Consider the following 14806-nt stretch of genomic DNA (forward strand, 5'->3'; position numbering starts at 1 on the left):
CTTCGCATTCCTTTTCTCCTACTCTGGTTGTGCCTGCGACACCGCTTGGTTTTTGTCCTGGTGTCGCAGGTGAATAATTCAGAGAAGTCATCGTTGTGGGGTTAACTAAAAGGGTTTTATTAATGATTAAGCGATGATCAAATGGCAATTAATCGATGACTGACTGAAAATCAAACGGTAATCCAACGGTGATTAAGCAATAATCGAATGGTAATCAGAATCATAGTATCATTTAGGTTGGAGAAGACCCTTAAGATCATCGAGTCCAACCGTTAAGCTAACACTACCAAGTCCACCACTAAACCATGTCCCTAAGCGCCATGTCTACACGTCTTTCAACTACCTGCAGGGAGGGTGACTCAACCACTTCCCTGGGCAGCCTGTTCCAGTGCTTGACAACGCTCGGCCCATCGACCCAGCCTGTCCGGATCCCTCTGTACAGCCTTCCTGCCCTCAAACAGATCAACACTCCCACCCACTGCCTCCAAAGCTGCCCCACGGCCACTTGCAGCCTCCTACCCCGCCAAGGAAAGGCTCACACTGACTCTGAAAGGCAGTTTCTTGCCATGGCAAAAGGCCCTTTCCGCCCTGACTCCGCAGCTTGCGGTCCCGCTGCTTTTTCTTCTGGAGGCAGCACATCACCAAAGCGCTAAGGACTTCAGGAGAAAGATGTTGGGCCACCTGCGACATTTCGGTGCCCTCCTGCGGTCCTGTGCTGTGCCCCGGCCACCCCCCGCGTCTGAGCGGGTGGGATGTGTGAGCCCAGGCCAGGCTCAAAGGTCGCTTCTGTCCCCTGTATCGGGGAGCCCAGAACCGGAGGCAGTACTGCAGAGGCAGCCTTACCGGTGCGGCACAGAGAGGAAGGATCACCTTCCCTGACCTGCTGGCAGCGCTCCCGTGCCGGGGGCAGGAGCAGAGATTTCCCTTGGCCAGGGCTGGAGCCCTGGAGTCGCACTGCCTGAACAGCGCCTTTCGGCCAAGAGTGCCACCTCGACGGCTGCCCCGGGGGGCCCGCCGTTGGACTCTGCACTTGCCGCGGGAGCAGCCGCCCCGGTTACGCGGGTGCCGAGGGCTCGGGCCCCCGCCTCGGCACTTCACACCCACCCCTGTGAGGCGGTGGCCGTCTCAGAGTGGGTGGCAGGTGGCCGAGGGCGTCCCTGTCCGTATTTGGGGCGCACGCAGGCCAGCGGCGCTGATGTCACAGCGGCCACTGTGACCCGTGCGGGGGCAAGGCCACAAAAAGGAACGCTGGGCTCAGGCCGTGCGTCAGGGCGACCTGGTGAGGTGAGGAGAGGGCAGGGGACGGACGGGGCTTGCGCGGGGCTGCCGAGGGAGGAGGGGGCCCCACGCCTCGGGGCTCCGGGCCTGTGCTGCAAGCTCACCCGCGCCTCGCTTCTCCCTCACCCGCGCCCTGCTTCTCCCTCAGAGTCAGCAGAGGAGCATTTGGAGGAGACACCCCAGCGCTGCTGGGACAGGGACTCTCCAAACGCTCACCGTTGACGTGCGCCATGTCTGCAAGGAAGCGCAAGGCCCCCGACTCGATGGAGCAGGGTGAGAGCAAAGTATCCCTCCCGAGGCCTGGCAGAGGCCGTGTCGGGGTGGTCAGCGTGGGGCCGAGAGCGGTGGCAGGGGAGGCAGGAGCTCCCCACCCACCCCGGGGCAGGGCCCCTCCTTTCCTCAGCAAGCGGGGCCCCGGCTGGGCAGTGGGCACCTTTACTGGGACGCCCGTGCCTGCAGTGCCCCCTTCCTCTCCAAGGCCTCCAGCCCTGCCCATCAGCCAGCTGGGCAGGGACAGAGCAGGCCCTCGGGGGCCATCCCTCGGGGACGCGTCCCCCGGCCCCGCAGAGGTGCTCATTCCCGCTGGCATTTGCTCTCTCCCCTCCAGCATGCATGCTGTGTCGCCGGGCAGAGGCTGACCCGGACATCTGCGGGCGCAAACTGGAGAAGCAAGGGCTCCGTGCCCATGTGTTTTGCCTGGTGAGTTCCTCCGGGGCTCCGGAGCTCCAGCTTTCCAACAGGCAGTGCCTGCCACACTCTCCTCCTCATCTCCTCATCTATTCTCTTCTGCAGTTTTTCGCCAACAAGCTTTTTCAGCAAGGGAGTAGGGATGGAGTTCGCCTTGAGGATATTAGACGCACGATCGCCCAGGCAGCACAGAAGGTGAGGACCTGACAAGAACAGGGAGATTTGTGCCAGGAGAGGTCTGCGGGAGCTTAGCCCAGACCCCGAGAAAGAACTCCCAGCCCTTCCAACCAGCTCTGGGACAGAAGTCTTGCTCCCAGCAGCTCCGCAGAGGCTCCAGCGCAGGCGCCTCGTCCGCCAGGCGGATCTGCGGGCTGTGACCCAGCAACGGCCACGTCCTGCGCCCTGCCCGGAGGTGTGGGGCTGCCTGTGGAGGCCCTGAGGCTGCCGCTGATGGGGGCTGCTCTGCTCCTTCCAGCACTGCTTTGTCTGTGGCGAGAGCGGGGCCACCATCACCTGCCACGAGACGGGCTGCAACCGCAGCTTCCATCTGCCCTGTGCCGTGGAAGGTGGATGCGTCACCCAGTTCTTTGGGGTCTACAGGTAAGGGCAGCCGGCCCTCACGGGGAAGGCTCCTCGCCTTCAGTCCTCTTCCTGCCAGCATCAGGCAAACAAGAAAGAAACCCGCAGTGACACTTCCCAGCAGCCAGTCACAGGCAGAGCCCGTGCCGGGCAAGGTCTGGGGCTCCTTCACACCTGCTCTCCCCTCCTCACCGCCACCAGGGAAGGACCCAGCGCTTCTCACCTCACCCATCCCTTTCCTCTTCCCCCCAGGTCCTTCTGCTGGGAGCACCGCCCAGAGCAGGCAGTGGAGGCGGCTCCGGAGGAGAACACCACCTGCCTCATCTGCCTGGAACTTGTGGGGGACAGAAAGTCCTACAGCACCATGGTGTGCCCAGCGTGCAAGCACGCCTGGTTCCACAGGGGCTGCATCCAGGTAGGAGCCGTTCCCTGGCCCCCGGGGCACGGCAGGCGCTCAGCAGCACCAGGGCCTCACTCACGCTCCTCATGTTTCTCCTGCAGGGACAAGCTGTGCGCGCTGGCATTTCTTGCTTCCAGTGCCCCCTCTGTAGAGATAACGATCTCTTTCTCTCGGAAATGCTCGTCATGGGGATCCGAATCCCCAGGAGGTTGGTGTCCTTCTGCCCGGCTCACAAGACAGGAGAGCGCAAGCGCTGTGCCGTGCCAGGGCCTGCCCAGGCAGTCCTGGCCCTCCGCTGTCCCGTGCCTCTGGGCTTCAGCTTCACGAAGGAGTTGGAAACAGGGCAGGGGGGGAAGAGCAAGGACGCCCTGCGTCCGCCTTATGCCGGGGCAGCAGGGGCTCATCAAGTTTCCTTCCTCCTTCAGACGGCCATCATGGGAGAACAGCCACGCATATGCAGGACTAAGTGAGAGGCACAGCCGCTGCGATGCCAGTGAGTGCCTTTGTCCAGGAGGCAGGGAGCACGCAGAGGAAGAGGGGTAAGTTGCCAAAGCTGCACCCCGGGGCTCCGCACGGGATCTCTGTCTCGCCAAGGCCTCGAAGCAGAAGGACTAAGAGCAAGAGCTCTGCCGGACAATGCCGTGCTGCGGTCACTTTGTCCTCACAGCCATGAACCCGTTTGCTTCCCCAGGCCCTGGCAACTGCTTCTGTGCTGCTCCTGCGCTGCCGAGGGCACCCACAGACGCTGCTCCTACTCGAGGAACAGCACGGCCCGCTGGGAGTGCGACGGCTGTGCTGGCCTGGGCACCGGTAAGAGGCAAAGCATCCGGGTGCCCCTGGGCAGCGGGTGCCCAGGGTGGGCTTGGCAGAGCCTCTCTGCTCCAGGAGGGCCGGGGCCACCGCTCTGGCCTATCCTGCCGCGGGGCCTGGGGGGCCGTGCCCTTGACCTTCCTGCTTCCGTTACAGCCTCCAGTGCCAGCTCGGAGCTCGCCGGCCCCAGCACCGCCAGCCAGTCAGGACTGGGGCCTTCCCACGGCTCCCCAGCACCGGAGACCAGCAGCCCCAGCATCGGCAGCCAGTCGGCATCGGGGCAGTCTGTTGTATCTCCAGCACCGGAGACCAGCAGCCCCAGCATCGGCAGCCAGTTGGCATCGGGGCAGTCTGTTGTATCTCTGGCACCGGAGACCAGCAGCCCCAGTGCTGCCAGCCAGTCAGGACTGGGGCCGTCCCGTGGCTCCCCGACACCCGAGACCAGCAGCCCCAGCACCGGCAGCCAGGCAGCAGCAGTGCCGTCCCACGGCTCCCTGGCACTGGAGACCAGCAGCCCCAGCACCGCCAGCCAGGCTGCATTAGGGCCATCCCGTGGCTCCCCAGCGCTTGAGGGCACCAGCTGCTCCAGCCCATCTGGGCCCGACCGCATGCGAAACCGCTCCCGGTTGAACCGTCGGGCCCAAACTCCCTACAGCCGGCCCAACAGACGCCGTGACAGCAGCCGCGCGCCAGCACCGAGCGCTGAGAGCAGCACCCCCAGCCAGGCAGAGCTGGGGCTGTCCCACGGCTGCCCGGTACCTGAGACCAGCAGCCCCAGCACCGCCAGCCAGCTGCCATCGGGGTCCTCCTACGGCTCTCCAGCACTTCAGGGCAGCCTCCGCGCAAGCCCCCCTGGGCCCGACCGCATGCGAAACCACTCCCGGTTGAACCGTCGGGCCCAAACTCCCTACAGCCGGCCCAGCAGACGCCATGACAGCAGCCGCGCGCCAGCACCGAGCGCTGAGAGCAGCACCCCCAGCCAGGCAGCGCTGGGGCCGTCCCACGCCTCCCCGGCACCTGAGACCAGCAGCCTCAGCACCGCCAGCCAGCTGCCATCGGGGTCCTCCTGTGGCTCCCCAGCACTCGAGAGCGGCAGACGCTCCAGCTCCCCTGGGCCCGTGCGGATGCGAGACCGCTCCCGCTGCAACGTCGGGCCCAAACTCCCTACAGCCGGCCCGGACGCCGCCGCGGGACCAGCCGTGCGCCGTCCCCGAGTGCTGGCCCTGATCCCTCTCCACCGGCACAATAAAGTTGGCCGTTAATCTCTGCACTGGGAGATCCCACGCTTGTTTGTCGGCTTCCTCCTCCTCCTCCTCTCCCTTTCTCGAGGGGCAGCGGTAGGGGCTGGGCCCACAGGGTTGTCTTCTCCCCGGAGCTTGGCAGCACCTTCCCCAGACCTCCCTCCCTGCGGGCTGGCCTTGGCCGGCTGCCCAGCGCCACGGCCGTGTGCTTCAGGCCTCGATGGCCCCGCAGCCTGCTCCGTTTCCCCGGGGAAGTTCACACCCACCCCGGGACCGGCGCTCTCTGCTCCTGCCCCTGCCCCTGCCGCCGGGAGGGTGGCCCGGCACGGCCCAGTCGGTGCCACCGCCTGTCTCCCGGCCAGGTGGGCTGCACCCGCCCACCCGGCATGGCCCTCGCGGCTCACCCCCAGAATCACGCGCCACGGCCCCAGCGACTCTTGACACGCTTCAACTCTGTTTCGTTCTGGACAAGGCTATAACCCATTTCCTATCCTCGTTGCCTAGGTTAGTGAGAATTGTGGCAAAGTGGCAAAGCGGCCTTTCTTTAAAAGTTCAGCTCAGTGTCACGTCTGTATTTGTGGCATGAAGATTTCTTTAGATTGTGTTTCTACAGTAGCCAAAGGGCATTCCCCGTTCCCCAGTTCCGGGTCCTGTTTCCCACCTTGATCGCTGCTCTACCAACTGAAGGCTTCCTTCGTGCAGTAGAAGCCACAAAATCCTTTTACTAGAGATGGCAAACACCTGGTGAGGAAGTCACTCCGCAGAGTTCAGGGCAGTCAGAGCAGTACCTGTTCCTGAGGGCTTGAGTCCCGTCGGACACCCTTTAGAGCAAAAAAACCACACGTGCTCTACGGGAGGCTGAGAAGGGGCCTGGGAAATGTCGGTCATGCGAAAGGATTTCCCTCCTGTTGGAGACCAGCAAGCACCTTTCTAGTGCAGGAAGGAGGAAAGATTTGGTTGCAGAGTGACTGCTGAACAGCTCTGTGGAAGTTGGCGGAGAGCTAGAAGGCTGACTCAAAGAGTAATGGTGACCGAGGTGCGAAGGAAATCCCGTGGGGTGGCTGTACAGGTTTGCACAACCCTCTGCTCTTCAGGCAAAGTACAGGCGGTCTTACGGTGTGTGCATGAAGTGCCTTCCTGATAGGCCTTCACGCAGCGTGAAAGTCGATTCAGGCAAGTAGGGAGCAGCTGTCCTCTCTGAGGAAGGCAGGGGAACCTGGGAGACCCGATGGGCTTTTCTGCCCACGAAGAGGCAACGAGGAAGGAAAGGAGGCAGAGAGGGTCCAAAAGAGAACTCGGTGGCAGCACTTTGTCCTTCAGTTCTTGACTGCTGTGACTGGGAAGACGTGAGGTCCAGACGTGGCCAGAACAGGTCGTGCTCTTCAGGGGGATTGCGATGAGAGCTCCGAGGCAGTCCCGAGCAATGGAGCTCGAATGGAGCTGGCCAAAGAGCTGTGGTCACGCACAGCCTCGCTCTGAAGCGAGGTGCTTGTTCCCTGGCACCGTTCACCTCTGTCGGCACCTAGCTCACAGAGCTCCGTGATGCCCTGGCATCGGAAGGGCGAGCGAAATCTCGGAAAGCCTGGTGAGAAGGAAACCCTGAGCACCAGCGTTTGGCTGGGAAGGTGGCTGGTAGAGGAGGATGGCTGAGGACACTCTAAAAGCAGGAGCAGAAGGGGGCAGCCTGGGAAGCCTCTAGTCACTGCCAGCAGTGTCAGCCAGCTAGTACTGGAGAAGGGCTTCTGGGGGTTTCAGGTTTCTCTCTTGGTCCCGAGTTGCATTTTGGGCCTGGATTCGCCAATACTGGACTTCGCATTCCTTTTCTCCTACTCTGGTTGTGCCTGCGACACCGCTTGGTTTTTGTCCTGGTGTCGCAGGTGAATAATTCAGAGAAGTCATCGTTGTGGGGTTAACTAAAAGGGTTTTATTAATGATTAAGCGATGATCAAATGGCAATTAATCGATGACTGACTGAAAATCAAACGGTAATCCAACGGTGATTAAGCAATAATCGAATGGTAATCAGAATCATAGTATCATTTAGGTTGGAGAAGACCCTTAAGATCATCGAGTCCAACCGTTAAGCTAACACTACCAAGTCCACCACTAAACCATGTCCCTAAGCGCCATGTCTACACGTCTTTCAACTACCTGCAGGGAGGGTGACTCAACCACTTCCCTGGGCAGCCTGTTCCAGTGCTTGACAACGCTCGGCCCATCGACCCAGCCTGTCCGGATCCCTCTGTACAGCCTTCCTGCCCTCAAACAGATCAACACTCCCACCCACTGCCTCCAAAGCTGCCCCACGGCCACTTGCAGCCTCCTACCCCGCCAAGGAAAGGCTCACACTGACTCTGAAAGGCAGTTTCTTGCCATGGCAAAAGGCCCTTTCCGCCCTGACTCCGCAGCTTGCGGTCCCGCTGCTTTTTCTTCTGGAGGCAGCACATCACCAAAGCGCTAAGGACTTCAGGAGAAAGATGTTGGGCCACCTGCGACATTTCGGTGCCCTCCTGCGGTCCTGTGCTGTGCCCCGGCCACCCCCCGCGTCTGAGCGGGTGGGATGTGTGAGCCCAGGCCAGGCTCAAAGGTCGCTTCTGTCCCCTGTATCGGGGAGCCCAGAACCGGAGGCAGTACTGCAGAGGCAGCCTTACCGGTGCGGCACAGAGAGGAAGGATCACCTTCCCTGACCTGCTGGCAGCGCTCCCCGTGCCGGGGGCAGGAGCAGAGATTTCCCTTGGCCAGGGCTGGAGCCCTGGAGTCGCACTGCCTGAACAGCGCCTTTCGGCCAAGAGTGCCACCTCGACGGCTGCCCCGGGGGGCCCGCCGTTGGACTCTGCACTTGCCGCGGGAGCAGCCGCCCCGGTTACGCGGGTGCCGAGGGCTCGGGCCCCCGCCTCGGCACTTCACACCCACCCCTGTGAGGCGGTGGCCGTCTCAGAGTGGGTGGCAGGTGGCCGAGGGCGTCCCTGTCCATATTTGGGGCGCACGCAGGCCAGCGGCGCTGATGTCACAGCGGCCACTGTGACCCGTGCGGGGGCAAGGCCACAAAAAGGAACGCTGGGCTCAGGCCGTGCGTCAGGGCGACCTGGTGAGGTGAGGAGAGGGCAGGGGACGGATGGGGCTTGCGCGGGGCTGCCGAGGGAGGAGGGGGGCCCCACGCCTCGGGGCTCCGGGCCTGTGCTGCAAGCTCACCCGCGCCTCGCTTCTCCCTCACCCGCGCCCTGCTTCTCCCTCAGAGTCAGCAGAGGAGCATTTGGAGGAGACACCCCAGCGCTGCTGGGACAGGGACTCTCCAAACGCTCACCGTTGACGTGCGCCATGTCTGCAAGGAAGCGCAAGGCCCCCGACTCGATGGAGCAGGGTGAGAGCAAAGTATCCCTCCCGAGGCCTGGCAGAGGCCGTGTCGGGGTGGTCAGCGTGGGGCCGAGAGCGGTGGCAGGGGGAGGCAGGAGCTCCCCACCCACCCCGGGGCAGGGCCCCTCCTTTCCTCAGCAAGCGGGGCCCCGGCTGGGCAGTGGGCACCTTTACTGGGACGCCCGTGCCTGCAGTGCCCCCTTCCTCTCCAAGGCCTCCAGCCCTGCCCATCAGCCAGCTGGGCAGGGACAGAGCAGGCCCTCGGGGGCCATCCCTCGGGGATGCGTCCCCCGGCCCCGCAGAGGTGCTCATTCCCGCTGGCATTTGCTCTCTCCCCTCCAGCATGCATGCTGTGTCGCCGGGCAGAGGCTGACCCGGACATCTGCGGGCGCAAACTGGAGAAGCAAGGGCTCCGTGCCCATGTGTTTTGCCTGGTGAGTTCCTCCGGGGCTCCGGAGCTCCAGCTTTCCAACAGGCAGTGCCTGCCACACTCTCCTCCTCATCTCCTCATCTATTCTCTTCTGCAGTTTTTCGCCAACAAGCTTTTTCAGCAAGGGAGTAGGGATGGAGTTCGCCTTGAGGATATTAGACGCACGATCGCCCAGGCAGCACAGAAGGTGAGGACCTGACAAGAACAGGGAGATTTGTGCCAGGAGAGGTCTGCGGGAGCTTAGCCCAGACCCCGAGAAAGAACTCCCAGCCCTTCCAACCAGCTCTGGGACAGAAGTCTTGCTCCCAGCAGCTCCGCAGAGGCTCCAGCGCAGGCGCCTCGTCCGCCAGGCGGATCTGCGGGCTGTGACCCAGCAACGGCCACGTCCTGCGCCCTGCCCGGAGGTGTGGGGCTGCCTGTGGAGGCCCTGAGGCTGCCGCTGATGGGGGCTGCTCTGCTCCTTCCAGCACTGCTTTGTCTGTGGCGAGAGCGGGGCCACCATCACCTGCCACGAGACGGGCTGCAACCGCAGCTTCCATCTGCCCTGTGCCGTGGAAGGTGGATGCGTCACCCAGTTCTTTGGGGTCTACAGGTAAGGGCAGCCGGCCCTCACGGGGAAGGCTCCTCGCCTTCAGTCCTCTTCCTGCCAGCATCAGGCAAACAAGAAAGAAACCCGCAGTGACACTTCCCAGCAGCCAGTCACAGGCAGAGCCCGTGCCGGGCAAGGTCTGGGGCTCCTTCACACCTGCTCTCCCCTCCTCACCGCCACCGGGGAAGGACCCAGCGCTTCTCACCTCACCCATCCCTTTCCTCTTCCCCCCAGGTCCTTCTGCTGGGAGCACCGCCCAGAGCAGGCAGTGGAGGCGGCTCCGGAGGAGAACACCACCTGCCTCATCTGCCTGGAACTTGTGGGGGACAGAAAGTCCTACAGCACCATGGTGTGCCCAGCGTGCAAGCACGCCTGGTTCCACAGGGGCTGCATCCAGGTAGGAGCCGTTCCCTGGCCCCCGGGGCACGGCAGGCGCTCAGCAGCACCAGGGCCTCACTCACGCTCCTCATGTTTCTCCTGCAGGGACAAGCTGTGCGCGCTGGCATTTCTTGCTTCCAGTGCCCCCTCTGTAGAGATAACGATCTCTTTCTCTCGGAAATGCTCGTCATGGGGATCCGAATCCCCAGGAGGTTGGTGTCCTTCTGCCCGGCTCACAAGACAGGAGAGCGCAAGCGCTGTGCCGTGCCAGGGCCTGCCCAGGCAGTCCTGGCCCTCCGCTGTCCCGTGCCTCTGGGCTTCAGCTTCACGAAGGAGTTGGAAACAGGGCAGGGGGGGAAGAGCAAGGACGCCCTGCGTCCGCCTTATGCCGGGGCAGCAGGGGCTCATCAAGTTTCCTTCCTCCTTCAGACGGCCATCATGGGAGAACAGCCACGCATATGCAGGACTAAGTGAGAGGCACAGCCGCTGCGATGCCAGTGAGTGCCTTTGTCCAGGAGGCAGGGAGCACGCAGAGGAAGAGGGGTAAGTTGCCAAAGCTGCACCCCGGGGCTCCGCACGGGATCTCTGTCTCGCCAAGGCCTCGAAGCAGAAGGACTAAGAGCAAGAGCTCTGCCGGACAATGCCGTGCTGCGGTCACTTTGTCCTCACAGCCATGAACCCGTTTGCTTCCCCAGGCCCTGGCAACTGCTTCTGTGCTGCTCCTGCGCTGCCGAGGGCACCCACAGACGCTGCTCCTACTCGAGGAACAGCACGGCCCGCTGGGAGTGCGACGGCTGTGCTGGCCTGGGCACCGGTAAGAGGCAAAGCATCCGGGTGCCCCTGGGCAGCGGGTGCCCAGGGTGGGCTTGGCAGAGCCTCTCTGCTCCAGGAGGGCCGGGGCCACCGCTCTGGCCTATCCTGCCGCGGGGCCTGGGGGGCCGTGCCCTTGACCTTCCTGCTTCCGTTACAGCCTCCAGTGCCAGCTCGGAGCTCGCCGGCCCCAGCACCGCCAGCCAGTCAGGACTGGGGCCTTCCCACGGCTCCCCAGCACCGGAGACCAGCAGCCCCAGCATCGGCAGCCAGTCGGCATCGGGGCAGTCTGTTGTATCTCCAGCACCGGAGACCAGCAGCCCCAGCATCGGCAGCCAGTTGGCATCGGGGCAGTCTGTTGTATCTCTGGCACCGGAGACCAGCAGCCCCAGTGCTGCCAGCCAGTCAGGACTGGGGCCGTCCCGTGGCTCCCCGACACCCGAGACCAGCAGCCCCAGCACCGGCAGCCAGGCAGCAGCAGTGCCGTCCCACGGCTCCCTGGCACTGGAGACCAGCAGCCCCAGCACCGCCAGCCAGGCTGCATTAGGGCCATCCCGTGGCTCCCCAGCGCTTGAGGGCACCAGCTGCTCCAGCCCATCTGGGCCCGACCGCATGCGAAACCGCTCCCGGTTGAACCGTCGGGCCCAAACTCCCTACAGCCGGCCCAACAGACGCCGTGACAGCAGCCGCGCGCCAGCACCGAGCGCTGAGAGCAGCACCCCCAGCCAGGCAGAGCTGGGGCTGTCCCACGGCTGCCCGGTACCTGAGACCAGCAGCCCCAGCACCGCCAGCCAGCTGCCATCGGGGTCCTCCTACGGCTCTCCAGCACTTCAGGGCAGCCTCCGCGCTAGCCCCCCTGGGCCCGACCGCATGCGAAACCACTCCCGGTTGAACCGTCGGGCCCAAACTCCCTACAGCCGGCCCAGCAGACGCCATGACAGCAGCCGCGCGCCAGCACCGAGCGCTGAGAGCAGCACCCCCAGCCAGGCAGCGCTGGGGCCGTCCCACGCCTCCCCGGCACCTGAGACCAGCAGCCTCAGCACCGCCAGCCAGCTGCCATCGGGGTCCTCCTGTGGCTCCCCAGCACTCGAGAGCGGCAGACGCTCCAGCTCCCCTGGGCCCGTGCGGATGCGAGACCGCTCCCGCTTGCAACGTCGGGCCCAAACTCCCTACAGCCGGCCCGGACGCCGCCGCGGGACCAGCCGTGCGCCGTCCCCGAGTGCTGGCCCTGATCCCTCTCCACCGGCACAATAAAGTTGGCCGTTAATCTCTGCACTGGGAGATCCCACGCTTGTTTGTCGGCTTCCTCCTCCTCCTCCTCTCCCTTTCTCGAGGGGCAGCGGTAGGGGCTGGGCCCACAGGGTTGTCTTCTCCCCGGAGCTTGGCAGCACCTTCCCCAGACCTCCCTCCCTGCGGGCTGGCCTTGGCCGGCTGCCCAGCGCCACGGCCGTGTGCTTCAGGCCTCGATGGCCCCGCAGCCTGCTCCGTTTCCCCGGGGAAGTTCACACCCACCCCGGGACCGGCGCTCTCTGCTCCTGCCCCTGCCCCTGCCGCCGGGAGGGTGGCCCGGCACGGCCCAGTCGGTGCCACCGCCTGTCTCCCGGCCAGGTGGGCTGCACCCGCCCACCCGGCATGGCCCTCGCGGCTCACCCCCAGAATCACGCGCCACGGCCCCAGCGACTCTTGACACGCTTCAACTCTGTTTCGTTCTGGACAAGGCTATAACCCATTTCCTATCCTCGTTGCCTAGGTTAGTGAGAATTGTGGCAAAGTGGCAAAGCGGCCTTTCTTTAAAAGTTCAGCTCAGTGTCACGTCTGTATTTGTGGCATGAAGATTTCTTTAGATTGTGTTTCTACAGTAGCCAAAGGGCATTCCCCGTTCCCCAGTTCCGGGTCCTGTTTCCCACCTTGATCGCTGCTCTACCAACTGAAGGCTTCCTTCGTGCAGTAGAAGCCACAAAATCCTTTTACTAGAGATGGCAAACACCTGGTGAGGAAGTCACTCCGCAGAGTTCAGGGCAGTCAGAGCAGTACCTGTTCCTGAGGGCTTGAGTCCCGTCGGACACCCCCTAGAGCAAAACCACACGTGCTCTACGGGAGGCTGAGAAGGGGCCTGGGAAATGTCGGTCATGCGAAAGGATTTCCCTCCTGTTGGAGACCAGCAAGCACCTTTCTAGTGCAGGAAGGAGGAAAGATTTGGTTGCAGAGTGACTGCTGAACAGCTCTGTGGAAGTTGGCGGAGAGCTAGAAGGCTGACTCAAAGAGTAATGGTGACCGAGGCGCGAAGGAAATCCCGTGGGGTGGCTGTACAGGTTTGCACAACCCTCTGCTCTTCAGGCAAAGTACAGGCGGTCTTACGGTGTGTGCATGAAGTGCCTTCCTGATAGGCCTTCACGCAGCGTGAAAGTCGATTCAGGCAAGTAGGGAGCAGCTGTCCTCTCTGAGGAAGGCAGGGGAACCTGGGAGACCCGATGGGCTTTTCTGCCCACGAAGAGGCAACGAGGAAGGAAAGGAGGCAGAGAGGGTCCAAAAGAGAACTCGGTGGCAGCACTTTGTCCTTCAGTTCTTGACTGCTGTGACTGGGAAGACGTGAGGTCCAGACGTGGCCAGAACAGGTCGTGCTCTTCAGGGGATTGCGATGAGAGCTCCGAGGCAGTCCCGAGCAATGGAGCTCGAATGGAGCTGGCCAAAGAGCTGTGGTCACGCACAGCCTCGCTCTGAAGCGAGGTGCTTGTTCCCTGGCACCGTTCACCTCTGTCGGCACCTAGCTCACAGAGCTCCGTGATGCCCTGGCATCGGAAGGGCGAGCGAAATCTCGGAAAGCCTGGTGAGAAGGAAACCCTGAGCACCAGCGTTTGGCTGGGAAGGTGGCTGGTAGAGGAGGATGGCTGAGGACACTCTAAAAGCAGGAGCAGAAGGGGGCAGCCTGGGAAGCCTCTAGTCACTGCCAGCAGTGTCAGCCAGCTAGTACTGGAGAAGGGCTTCTGGGGGTTTCAGGTTTCTCTCTTGGTCCCGAGTTGCATTTTGGGCCTGGATTCGCCAATACTGGACTTCGCATTCCTTTTCTCCTACTCTGGTTGTGCCTGCGACACCGCTTGGTTTTTGTCCTGGTGTCGCAGGTGAATAATTCAGAGAAGTCATCGTTGTGGGGTTAACTAAAAGGGTTTTATTAATGATTAAGCGATGATCAAATGGCAATTAATCGATGACTGACTGAAAATCAAACGGTAATCCAACGGTGATTAAGCAATAATCGAATGGTAATCAGAATCATAGTATCATTTAGGTTGGAGAAGACCCTTAAGATCATCGAGTCCAACCGTTAAGCTAACACTACCAAGTCCACCACTAAACCATGTCCCTAAGCGCCATGTCTACACGTCTTTCAACTACCTGCAGGGAGGGTGACTCAACCACTTCCCTGGGCAGCCTGTTCCAGTGCTTGACAACGCTCGGCCCATCGACCCAGCCTGTCCGGATCCCTCTGTACAGCCTTCCTGCCCTCAAACAGATCAACACTCCCACCCACTGCCTCCAAAGCTGCCCCACGGCCACTTGCAGCCTCCTACCCCGCCAAGGAAAGGCTCACACTGACTCTGAAAGGCAGTTTCTTGCCATGGCAAAAGGCCCTTTCCGCCCTGACTCCGCAGCTTGCGGTCCCGCTGCTTTTTCTTCTGGAGGCAGCACATCACCAAAGCGCTAAGGACTTCAGGAGAAAGATGTTGGGCCACCTGCGACATTTCGGTGCCCTCCTGCGGTCCTGTGCTGTGCCCGGCCACCCCCCGCGTCTGAGCGGGTGGGATGTGTGAGCCCAGGCCAGGCTCAAAGGTCGCTTCTGTCCCCTGTATCGGGGAGCCCAGAACCGGAGGCAGTACTGCAGAGGCAGCCTTACCGGTGCGGCACAGAGAGGAAGGATCACCTTCCCCGACCTGCTGGCAGCGCTCCCGTGCCGGGGGCAGGAGCAGAGATTTCCCTTGGCCAGGGCTGGAGCCCTGGAGTCGCACTGCCTGAACAGCGCCTTTCGGCCAAGAGTGCCACCTCGACGGCTGCCCCGGGGGCCCGCCGTTGGACTCTGCACTTGCCGCGGGAGCAGCCGCCCGGTTACGCGGGTGCCGAGGGCTCGGGCCCCCGCCTCGGCACTTCACACCCACCCCTGTGAGGCGGTGGCCGTCTCAGAGTGGGTGGCAGGTGGCCGAGGGCGTCCCTGTCCGTATTTGGGGCGCACGCAGGCCAGCGGCGCTGATGTCACA

General features: G+C 62.8%; 2 protein-coding genes across 2 annotated transcripts; both read left to right on the plus strand.

Annotated features, from left to right (window-relative positions):
• Positions 1-1508: 1508 nt before the first annotated feature.
• On the plus strand, positions 1509-5016 carry LOC140658241 (uncharacterized). The gene is given in 9 exon segments (XM_072876412.1): positions 1509-1551; positions 1886-1977; positions 2071-2160; positions 2441-2565; positions 2797-3014; positions 3017-3152; positions 3370-3483; positions 3636-3754; positions 3911-5016. Coding segments are annotated over 9 exon segments (2043 nt in total).
• A 3297-nt stretch (positions 5017-8313) lies between these two features.
• On the plus strand, positions 8314-11810 carry LOC140658242 (uncharacterized). Its single transcript, XM_072876413.1, is given in 9 exon segments — positions 8314-8356; positions 8692-8783; positions 8877-8966; positions 9247-9371; positions 9603-9820; positions 9823-9958; positions 10176-10289; positions 10442-10560; positions 10717-11810. Coding segments are annotated over 9 exon segments (2031 nt in total).
• The last annotated feature ends 2996 nt before the right edge of the window (positions 11811-14806 follow it).

Source organism: Ciconia boyciana, chromosome 11 (assembly GCF_034638445.1).
Source record: "Ciconia boyciana chromosome 11, ASM3463844v1, whole genome shotgun sequence".
Lineage (NCBI taxonomy): Eukaryota > Metazoa > Chordata > Aves > Ciconiiformes > Ciconiidae > Ciconia > Ciconia boyciana.